We start from the raw sequence: 11,911 nt of genomic DNA on the forward strand, positions 1-11,911 counted from the left end.
ATGTTGGTGCCCGTGTAGGTGGGTACCTGCAGGAAGGTCTGTGCTCCCCTGCTCTGCCCCTGCCTCCCTTTCTCCCTCCTCCTCGTATTTTTAATATTATGACAAAATATGCATTACATAACATTGACCATTTTAACACATTTTAAATATATAGTTCAGTAGCGTTAACTACATTCAGAATGTTGTACAACTATCATCACTATTTCCAGAACTTTTCAATCCCCCAAAAAGAAACTCTGTAACCATTAAGCAATAATTCCCCTTCACTCCCTCCTCCCAGCCCCTGGTAGCCACCATTCCACCTTCTTTTTATGAATTTGCCTCTAAGTATCTTGTTTAAGTGGAGTCATATAGTAGCTGTCCTCTTGTGTGTGGCTTATTTCACTTATCATAGTATTTTCAAGGTTCATCCATATTGTAGCATACATCAGAATTTTACTACCTTTTGAAGGTAGTAAAGGTGTTTACACACACACACACACACACACATTTTGTTCTTCCATTTATCTGTTGATGGACATTAGGGTTGTTTTCACATTTTGACCAGAGTTAATTTTTTTTAGAAACCATTCAGAAAAAAAATATTTAAGTTACAGTGGGGACATAGTGACTTTTTAACTGGAAGACATTATCAAGGAGGTTAATGAATAAATTTTGCATGTATTATAAACCAGGTGGTTACCTTCTGAACAAAATCAGTATGAAAATGCTCAGCTTTATACACTGGGGATAAGATAATTTAGATTTTGCTAAAATGGGAAGTTTATTTTAGGAACAACTATGCAGGAAGTATGGACCTGTGATCAGGTAGCAGGCTGGGGTTTTAAAGCTAGCAGGTGACTGGGGAAGGCAGCATCTACTTTGAGCATTAGAGGAAATTAAACAAAGCTCTGCCTCTGTGGGCCATGTCACCCGGAGCTATGGCTAGAGAAAGCCCATAGGAGAGAGCAGAAGCAGAGAGAGCAGAGAGAAGAAAGGTTACTCTCTTCAGTCAATATCTCTCCTCTGGGGGCATTTTAACTCCCTGGGGTGTGAACCAGAGGAGGGGGGACCAGCTGCTTGAAGCAAATGCTCAGTGAGGTAAAGAAGTGCCCAAGGGATAAAGTGAGTACCTTCATGGCATGTGGGTCTGGGGAACAAGAGGGCAGAGCACCCTGATGGGGGTCTGGGACCAAGCCCTGCTCCTACTAGCAGCCTGGTGGGATTCAGGGAAGCAAGGTTAGGCAGGGCAGTGAGATGCCAGTAGAGCTTTCTCCGTGGAGCATTCTGAGAGGTAGGAGGGGAAGATGGGGGGGGGGTCTGTTGTCTGTTGGGTGCAACATGGAGGAAGGGCCCTTTCTCCCAACCACTGAAGGCATGAGGAGTCTGGATCCTTGATGATGTTGGGTAACTTGGGGCATCTTTTGAGCTTGAGCTCCAGCTGGATGCGAGGGACTCCAGAGTGGGTATGGGAAGCTGACCTGTGGCCCACACCTACCTCTTGAGGGGCAGACGGGAGAAGGATGAACTGGACAAAGCTGCTGGGGGTTCGGTGCTGCCCACAACAGATTCCTGGCTGGGAGGTGACCCCATCTCTCCAGCTGCCACCCATACAGCATGCCCTTCATTTTCTTTCTCATTGCATACTTTTCAACTGTTACCTTGTTTTCCTTTCAAATGATTTCAAATGTATTGTGTCCTCATTGTTGACAGTATGTAGTTTGTCTATTAAATTGTTTTAGCTTAATTTATCTGCTCTTAGGCTTCCTGACCATTTTTATTTTCCCCCTTCTAAAAAGTTTATATGTATACTATCTTAATTTATAAACTGGCTTTATCACATATTTTAAAAATTATTTCATTTCTTTTAAAAAAATAATGCCTTTAAAATTTCTCTTTGACATTTTTTTTTAAAGATTTTATTTATTAATTTGACAGAGAGAAATCACAAGTAGATGGAGAGGCAGCCAGAGAGAGAGAGAGGGGGAAGCAGGCTCCCTGCCGAGCAGAGAGCCCGATGCGGGACCCGATCCCAGGACCCTGAGATCATGACCTGAGCCGAAGGCAGCGGCTTAACCCACTAAGCTACCCAGGCGCCCCTTCTCTTTGACATTTTAAATTGACATTTGACATTTGACATTTCTCTGTTGACATTTTAAATGTTTTTTTAATTTAGGCTTTTTAATTCCAAGCTATACGTTTTACCAATATCTTAATATTTGTGATTTTTATTTCTTGTAAGTTGTAATTCCTTTCATTGTTATTTATTTTTATTATGAAAAATATACCTAACATAGAATTTGGCATTTTAACCATTTTTAATTGTACAATTCCGTAGTATTAGGTACATTCACTTTGCCATGTAAGCATCGCCACCATCTGCTTTCACTGTATGCACGAAACACCAGCTCTCTGCCCCCCTCATCCAGTCCCCAGCAACCACTATGCTACTTTTTGTCTCTATGATTCACTTACTCTAGGTGCTTCATATAAATGGACCACCTGATTGTTGGCCTTTGTATTTATTTAATTCTTTTCTCCCTTAATGCTCAGTTACTGTTTAAATTTCTTTTTGGATTTTTATCTAATTTCTTTGCATCCTGAATTTAACTAAAAAGTGTTTTTATAACAGAGTGACTTGCTTTGTTGTGCTGATGAGGTCGCCCCATATGGAAGGCTGGCCTTGTCCTGCCCACCACTTCTCTATCAAGTTGGTACCTGTCAGTCAATCTATCCTCTTCAGGGCTGGCTTTCCAAAGTCTCTCTGAATGACATGAGACACAGATTCAAAATCCTTCCTGGGCGTTTAGCACCTTAGGTTGTCCTGATGAGACTTCCTGATGTAAGTGGGGACTCTCTTGGTCTCATCTCTCCCATTTCCGTTTTCCCCAGCATTAACTTAGGCTACCCCTAATCCCTGTGGACTCCAGTTGTCAGACAAAAAATAGGACATACCCCAGTAAATTTGAATTTCACAAGAACAGTGGGTAATATTTTAGTATGTTTCAAATATAGCACAGGACTTACACTAAATCATTTGTTCATTTAAAATTAAATTTCCTGGGAGTCCTATATTTTAATTTGTTAAATCTGGCAGCCCTACTGTTGACACTACCCAGAAATCTAAGTTTATGTATTTATTTAGTAATTTCCACCCCAATGTGGAGCTTGAACTCCCAACCAAGATCAAGAGTCAAAGGCTTTACCAACTGAGCCAGCCAGGTGCTCCCCACTACCCAGAATTCTAAACTCGAGTTGAGTCCATAGACTGCCATCTTTGACTCCGAAGTCCAGGAGGAGGAGGAGGAGGGAGTATGCAACAGGCTATTTCCCCTCTGCCTTTTCTTCCAGGCTCTAAGAAAAACACACCAGATTGGGTTAATTTATGATAATTTGTTTTACCATAGGGCAAGGGAATTACAATGTTCGTGAATGTGATCCCAGATCTAGGGAGGCCTTCACCGCTTGGACAGGTTGATATGCATTCCCTGTAAGTCAAGAGCTTCAGAGGACTGACTCATACCAGAGGACTCCAGAGGGCAAGTGCAGGGACTAGTCTGGCTAAGACCCTGGGGTTGGTCTGCACTCTCAGAGTTTGGTGGGACACAGGATGGGCAAGTGTTCTCTGAGGACCAGATCTGGGACGTGCATGCACACTCAAGAGGCCAACATGGAGTATTCTGCTAATAATGAGCATTTCCAATTAATAATAAGTCAAGCAATTTATCATACATGTACAGGCCAGTTGTGTTTGTTCTGTGAAACTGCCTGCTCATGCTTTTATTTAGTCCCTCTTTCTATAGATTATCTTTTAAAAAAAATGACTCATAAGAGTTCTTGATATATTTTGGATACAAATCTTTGTTGGCTACATGTGCTACAATTATCTTGTTTTGTGCCCTGTATTTTCAGCCTTTATTATTTATAATTACCCATTCATTCATCATTCATTTATTTATGGGGGTGGAAAAGGGCAGAGGGAGAGGGAGAATCTTAAGCAGGCCCCATGCCTAGAATGGATTCTGACCCAGGGCTCTAACAAGCCCAAGATCATGATCTGAGCTGAAATGAAGAGCTGGACTCTTAACTGAGACACCCAGGCACCCCTATGGTGTCTTCCAATACAGAATTTTTACATTTCATTAATTGAGTTTATCAATCTTTTGCTGTACAGTTTGTGCTTTATTCCTTAAGACATTTTTCCTTAAGTTCTTAGGGATACTTTCCTATATTTACTTCTAAATTTTGTTGTTTTGCCCTTCACACTTAAGTCTAGTTTTGTTTTTCTCTCAAGATTACATATGTGCTCATCTATTTTAAAGAGTCAGAGTTCTGTAGATTTGTGGTGTGTAAGAACAGCCCTACACTTCCCTGTGTATACTCACTTCTATGTCTTAAAACATTTTTTAAAAAATTCTAGTGTAATTAACATAGTGTTATTAGTTTCAGGTGTATAATATAGTAATTCAACACTTCCATACTTCATCCAGTGCTCATCATAGTAAGTGCATTCCTCAATCTCCATCACCTTCTTAACCCATCCCCCAACCCACCTCCCCTCTGGTAACCATCAATTTGTTCTCTATGGTTAAGAGACTGGTTCTTGGTTTGTCTTTTTTTCTGTTTGCTTGTTTTCTTAAATGCCACATATGAGTGAGATCTTATGGTATTTGTCTTTTTCTGACTTATTCAGCTTAGCATTATACCCTCTAGATCCATCCATGTTGTTCCAAATGACAAGATTTCATTTTTTATGGCTGAGTAATATTCCACTGTGTGTCTGTGTGTACCACCTTTTCTTTATCCAGTCATCTTTTGGTGGATATTTGGATTGCTTCCATATTTTGGCTACTGCAAATAATGCTGCAGTAAACATAGGGGTGCATATATCTTTTCAAATAAGTGTTTTCATATTCTCTGGTAAATACCTAGTACTGGAATTACTGTATCATAAGGTAATTCTATTTTTAACCTTTTGAGGAAATTCCATACTGTTAACCAGAGTGGCTGTACCAGTTTGCATTCCCACCAATAGTGCAAGATTGTTCCTTTTCTCCATAACCTTGCTAACACTTCTTTTATTTTCAATTTTAGCCATTCTGACAGATGTGAGGTGATAGCTCATTGTGATTTTGATTTGCATTTCCCTGATCATAAGTGATATTGAGCATCTTTTCATGCCATCTGTTGGCCATCTGGAGGTCTTTGGAGAAGTGCCTGTTCATGTCTTCTGCCCATTTTCTATTGGACTATTTGTGGGGGGTTCTTGGCATTTAGTTGTATAAGTTCTTTATCTATTTTGGGTACTGACCCCTTATGGGATATGTCATTTGCAAATATCTTCTCCGATCTGTAAGTTGTCTTTTTGTTTCCTTCATTGTGCAGACGCTTTTAATTCTGATGTAGTCCCAACAGTTTACTTTTGCTTGTTTTCTTCGCCTCAGGAGACATATCTAGAAAAATGCTGCTATGGCCAATGTCCGAGAAATTATAGCCTGTGCTCTCTTCTAGGATTTTTATGGATTCAGGTCTCACTCATTTCCACATATTTTTTTTTAAAAAATATTTTATTTATTTGACAGATATCACAAGTAGGCAAAAGGCAGGCAGAGAGAGAAAGGAGGAAGCAGGCTCCCTGCCGAGCAGAGAGCCCGACGTGGGACTTGATCCCAGGACCCTGGAAACATGACCAGAGCCGAAGGCAGAGGCTTTAACCCACGGAGCCACCCAGGAGCCCTTTTCCACATCTTTAAGGGACTTGTGTGGCGGCTTCTTAATGCTCAGTTTTAAGCTTGTCTGTGGACTACTTTTTGGGAATTGAGGCCATGTCTACACTAAGCATCTAAGCATGTGCACCCTTCCTACTCTCCAGCTTCCCAGGGATTGGACCACTTGTTGGGGAACAGCAACATTCTATGTTTAAGCTAAGCTACACAGTAAAATTATGATTACTTATCCTTTTATGTAGATTTTTGTTTTCTTTTCCTTGGAATTATCTTTTTATGTTGTTGTTTAGTTTTCTATATAGTTGTCACTTATTCAGCTCCACACTCTATCACATGTTTAAACAGATCCCCTAACATTAAGGTGCCTCAGGTAACTTATCAATTAAATACCCCTGAATTATTTCCCAGAACCTCTGGGCTCCAATCTGGACTGATGACCCTTTTGTGTGCCATTTGATAAACCCTTATTGACTCAAACACTTGCTACACATTGTGTTAGCCCTGGCAAAACAAAGGGATCAGGCAGGGGTACCTGGCTGGCTCAGTCAGATCATGCAACTTTTTTTTTTTTTAAATGATTTTATTTATTTATTTGACAGACAGAGATCATAAGTAGGCAGAGAGGCAGGCAGAGAGAGAGAGAGAGAGAGAGAGAGAGGGAAGCAGGCTTCCCGCGGAGCAGAGAGCCCGATGCGGGGCTCTATCCCAGGACCCTGAGATCATGACCCGAGCCGAAGGCAGCAGCCCAAACCACTGAGCCACCCAGGCGCCCCAGATCATGCAACTTTTGATCTCGGGGTTGTCAGCTTGAGCTCCACACTGGGTGTAGTGATTATTTAAAAAAAAACAAAACAAAACAAAAAAAACCCCCAACCATCTTAAACAAATGAAACAAAAAACCCCCGACAAATGATCAGGCAGTGCTGACTATTGCCTCATAGAGTTACCTATTTAATGAACAATCCAGGAAACCAACCAACTCTATGCAGATTGCTTGTTATTCTTCATTATTTTCTGGGGTCCAGAGCTAGGCCTGCCTGTCAAAAGATGGCACCAAGTATGTGTCTCCTGAGTACTTCCTGCTCACCAGTTTCCTCCCTGGCCAAAGTTCTCAGCCTATAAATTAGGGATGGACAATGGGAACTATATGAACACTTTGCCACCTTTTCTCAACTGGTCCTTGTCTCATTACCTGAAGCTAGAGTAGGCATTTCTTAGTCCAGCCCCATCTGCCCCATGGCTAGTTGAGGTTCTGGATTTGGATTCTTTTTTTTTTTTTTTTTAAGATTTTATTTATTTATTTGACAGAGATCACAAGTAGGCAGAGAGGCAGGCAGAGAGAGAGGAGGAAGCAGGCTCCCTGCTGAGCAGAGAACCCAATGTGGGGCTCGATCCCAGAACCTGGGATCATGACCCGAGCTGAAGGCAGAGGCTTAACCCACTGAGCCACCCAGGCACCCCTGGACTTAGATTCTACTGTTAAGCTGTCTTGTGTAGGGAGCAGTGGGTGAGGCTGGATGCACACTGTGATGAGAACAGGTCAGGGATCCTAGGAATATATGAATATCCTCCTAGGAGACATGTGGGACCTCAAACCCCATGCATAGCAGGAGTAAGACTACCCAGAATAAACGTGCCAGCCTCAAACCATCAAAGGAAACAAGTCAGGGTTAGAGAGTGAGAAAAACACCACACACACAGTGAGGGAGAGAGGGGTAATTTATCCTAATGTCTAAGGAGGAGCTGGCTTGGGTTATCGAGTATTTTCTGGCCAACTACAGCTCTCTGAAAGATGTAAGAGCAGCAGACAGGGCTAGGGCTATGGACCAAGAAAATGAAAAGCCCACACCTATGTACCTGGGGCCTTATGTAATACCCTTAACATGTAGCCCAGTCATATTTGGAAGATGACTCAACCTTGGGGTTGGTAGTAAAGTTTTCTTACCTCAGGAACTTCATCATGGGGAGTTTTCAAGGAGCAAGACTTATGGAGAGGAGCCAAGAGTGCCCCCTTGAGGCCAATAATGTTGGCTTTAACTGTTGATAGTGGACCCACTCCACACCACCTTCCCAACCAGAATTCAGGAGTATTTCGTGAGAAACTGGGAAAGGGCTGTGTGCGAGGGTTCACGGTCAATAAAAATAAAACTGACACTGTAGGTTAAAAGCACCCAAGCTCTCCAACAGGTAAAGATGAAGACCATGTTAACAGCTCAGCTTGGCCTAACTCTCTAATGACTGGCCGGAACAATCCTTTGGGACACAAAATACATTGTGATTTATGGGCAAGACACTCCGCCTTCTTCGTACACTCGCCCACCTCACACTGCACCTGCTGATGGTCACTGAAGGCCTCTGCTGGAGGAGGGCAGCAACACAAGCTATCCTCTCAGAGAAGTGGTTGAGGAGGCTGAAGCCTAACCTCCAGGAGAAAGGAGGGCAAGTGGGTTCTCAGGCTAGCAAGAAGCAATTCCAGAATGAATCCCCATGACAGGTTGTGGCCAGCGGTAATGGTCCAGCCTGGGCCTGCTTTTCCTGTACCCATGCAAGAAAAAATAGAACAAGAGGCCCAATATCTTGCCTGGCATGGGACAAAAGCACTTACAGAGCAAGGTCCTGGTATTGGGGCTCATGGAAAGCAGGAGAGCAGAGCCTGGCCACAGGTGTGGCAGCACAAGGTACTGACTCTGTGGCTTCTGCCTGATGCTCAGCATCGACTGATGTGGGCAGCGTGGGGGGAACCATCCTGAGCACTGTGGGGGAAGAACAGGTTCCGGGAGAGGTACTAGGATTGCCTGTGAGGCCAATGCCTGGGATGTGCAGGCAGCACCTGGCCAAGGAAAACTGCAGTTGGGACAATTCTCAGGACACCTCCCCCATGCATGGCTTTTTGTTCCCTACCCAAGCAGGGCCCAATGGCCTGGGAACTACCATTAACATGTGAAAGCAAGTCTGTAGAACCTACAGGAGAGGCTAACAGCTTCTCCCCAGGGCATCAGTAGTAACATTCCCAAGCAGATGTGTTCTGGGGCTGGAGGCAGGGAGCTGGTGGCCAGCTGCCACCTGTGGCTTCCCAAGCCCTAAATCTAAATGCTCTGGGAAGGTGCCTGGATGACACAGCTCAGGGCCTGAAGAGAATCACACTCATCATTCCTAAGCAGGCTCCATCCTGCCCTGGTTTCTGCGCAGACCCAGGTTTCCAGACAACTGTCACTTTCTGTTTGCATTCTGGATAATAACTCTGACAAGACAGAAGACAGTCATAGCATCTGAGGGCTGAAGGGAAGATACGGTTTAAGGGGTTATTAGCCCTTTTATAGGTGAACTGGCCCAGAGTGTGTAATTATCTTGTCTAGCATAAAAGGGAAAAACTAGGGAGTAAACTTCACATACCAAATGTTTTCTCTGAGTCTTCTTCATAGCCTCCTCCTGGGTAAGGAAAGGAGCCTTGGTGGCGCCCTCGGAGCTGCTTGGTGGCAGAACTGCTGTTTAACTTGGCCTCTGCGGAAGCCTTTGGGGAGGCTGGGGCTTCCCTGAATTTTGAATGAGGCCGATTAGCACCTTCCCCCGTCAACTCTGGGCTTTAGCTGTCATTCTAGACTACAGGATTCATTAAATGCTTTATGTACATGATTACATTTATTAACTCATGCTTTTCATAAGTGGTTTTCCGGGTTATAAATGTTGGTTCTATGTGTGATGACAAAGGCTCTGAGGCTTCAGTCCTGAAGAAAGGGTGGCTGGAGGAAAATCCACCAAGGGCTAGAGGCCAATGGGAAGTTGGAATGAGGCTAAGAGGAGGCTCTCGACCCAAGGTGCCCAGTCCGCTGGGAGTGTCTGGGCTTGCCCAATAGCTACTCTAACCAGACCCCATCTCCAGAAAGCCCATGGCAGGGCTATCGTCAAGTTCTGCCATGTCTGTGAACAAAGGCCACATTTCATTCTCACAGCCCACTCCCTTGACAGATGCTTTTAGACTGAGGCTCCCCACACACTTTAGGAGAGATATCACATAGCTCCCTGCACATCTCCAGATGGTAAAGAAATGACCCTCTGCTGCTTGCTTTACTATGATTCAATCAGAAGTTATTTATTTTCTAAAAGTATAAAAACACATACAAAAAGGGACTTACTTGTGGCTAGAATTCAGAAATGGTATCACTGTGACAAACATTCCTGTGGGCAAGGCCACTGTGGAGAAAATATTGCTCCCAAACCATTAATAATCCTAATCACCATTCTCCTCAGACTCTTTAGAAGGTTACTACTTCTAAATTAAACATAGACAAAGAGTTACGTTTTATTAAACCAGACTCATAAAAGTAAGGATTGTGCTTCTTCATGTTGATAAAATATAATTCCAAGACTGTGAGGAAAATAATCTCCTATCAGTTCCAGGGAACTTTTCTCCCCAAGAGCTGATTGGTCACTTTCTGTGGAAGAAAAGAAAGACAGGAAAAAAGTCAGATACTCTTGCCATCAGAGGGAGACAGCCACTCCTCACCCCAGACATGTGGCTGAAAAGACCAGTGGGGTTCTACCCAAATCTTGTTTATCTTCCCCAGTTACAGAAACTATGGTAATTATGCAAAAAAATTCTTCCTGAAGTGTTTAAGAAAGATGATCTATATAGTTAGTATCTATTACTTCTGTACAGATACAGATCATTTATGATCCATCCATCTATCAGTTCAAACATACGAGCACAACGAGAGGCCTGGCCTGTGATGCTGACCCACTGGACAGGCCATGTGGTGCCTGGGGGCCCCCTCTTCGAAGGGCCCGGCCCAGCCCAGCTCCGGGTGTGCTCCAGAAGCAGTTCTCCAATCCCACATCGGTCTGGTATAAACACGTCTTTTGGATTCTGACTTTCAGAGTCCTCTGGTGGTGAAGTGAAGGGGTTGGGAAGGAAATGAGAACAGTGAAGGATATGGACCTTCAGGCATGGTTGCCTGCCTGGCTTCTCAAGGAATATACTGGTAGCAAGTTCCCTGGCCTTGGGAGGGTCTGGGACTTGTGGCACCACTGATTCCCCTGGGCCATGGGCTGGAAATGGTGGCAATTTCGAGGCTCTGAGTCCCCAGGCTGCCAACTCTTATGCTATACTCGGACGTTTTCCAGTTTATTTTATAAGCTCTAGAAGTATCTGACTTACCAATAAGGGGCACAGAACTACCATTTGGGACTCTAAAATGAAAAGCCAAGAATTCTGATAGATTTGGACATTTCTACCGTGACTCTTAAGTACAGAATTTGGTTTTGTTCCAAATGTATGCCTGGAGGGTGCCTTTTCTAGATTCGCCTTTCAGATTTGTAGATTTGAAATCTAGTCATGGGTGACATTATCTTCCAAATTCCAGGTGTGGTACAATGCATTAAAGTTTAAGTTTACTCCCCAGATATAGTTAATTCAAATAGGTCAGATGTGTTTCTCTCAACTTCTCTTTCCCCTAATAAACCTGATGGATCCTGCCCAAGGACTGACTGACCTTCTTGAAGAGCTGAGCTCGCAGGCGGTATGACTTGTATTCCAATCTCCTCTTCTCCTCGTCTCTCTTTCTCTGAACTTCTGGAAGCTGCTCATAAATCCTTAGGAATGGTGCCAGTAGGAAAACAAAAAGCACTGAGGTTACCCAACCACATAGCAACATGATTTCTTCTCCCCCATGTCCCTAAAGGTCTGCTGCTCTCAGGGCATTCAGTTCTCAAACACAGGCCCCAGGCCTCTGTCTGGGCCTGCTTCTTGTCAGACATTTGGACACAAAGAGTGATGGTTGGGTTCCTCATGATCTGGGAGGGCAGACAGATGAATAAAAACATTAAGAAATCCTATTCAGGAATCCATCAGAATCCTAGAGGAGAACATAGACGGTAACCTCTTTGATATCAGCCACAGCAACTTCTTTCAAGATATATCTCCAAAGGCAAAGGAAACAAAAGCGAAAATGAACTTTTGGGACTTCATCAAGATCAAAAGTTTCTGCACAGCAAAGGAAACAGTTAACAAAACAAAGAGGCAACCCACGGAATGGGAGAAGATATTTGCAAATGACAGTATAGACAAATGGCTGATATCCAGGATCTATAAAGAACTCCTCAAACTCAACACACACAAAACAGATAATCATATCAAAAAATGGGCAGAAGATATGAACAGATACTTCTCCAATGAAGACATACAAATGGCTATCAGACACATAAAAAAA

The 11,911-nt window shown here is 43.4% G+C and overlaps 1 protein-coding gene and 1 long non-coding RNA gene across 2 annotated transcripts in view; one reads left to right on the forward strand and one right to left on the reverse strand.

Moving 5' to 3' along the window:
- The first annotated feature begins 682 nt into the window (after window positions 1-682).
- Window positions 683-5,942, forward strand: LOC132021447 (uncharacterized). The gene is made up of 2 exons (XR_009405324.1): window positions 683-1,104; window positions 5,562-5,942. It is a non-coding gene; the product is annotated as an uncharacterized LOC132021447 (long non-coding RNA).
- Window positions 5,943-9,775: 3,833 nt separating this feature from the next.
- ALMS1 (ALMS1 centrosome and basal body associated protein) overlaps window positions 9,776-11,911 on the reverse strand; it is a 197,964-nt gene continuing 195,828 nt past the window's right edge. The window contains exons 23-24 of the mRNA XM_059405835.1: window positions 11,195-11,294; window positions 9,776-10,138 (exon numbers count right to left, since the gene is read on the reverse strand). Of these exons, the coding sequence (XP_059261818.1) occupies window positions 10,094-10,138; window positions 11,195-11,294 (145 nt within the window). The 3' untranslated portion in view covers window positions 9,776-10,093. The remainder of the gene's footprint in view (window positions 10,139-11,194; window positions 11,295-11,911) is intronic.

Source organism: Mustela nigripes, chromosome 7 (assembly GCF_022355385.1).
Source record: "Mustela nigripes isolate SB6536 chromosome 7, MUSNIG.SB6536, whole genome shotgun sequence".
Taxonomy (NCBI): Eukaryota; Metazoa; Chordata; class Mammalia; order Carnivora; family Mustelidae; genus Mustela; species Mustela nigripes.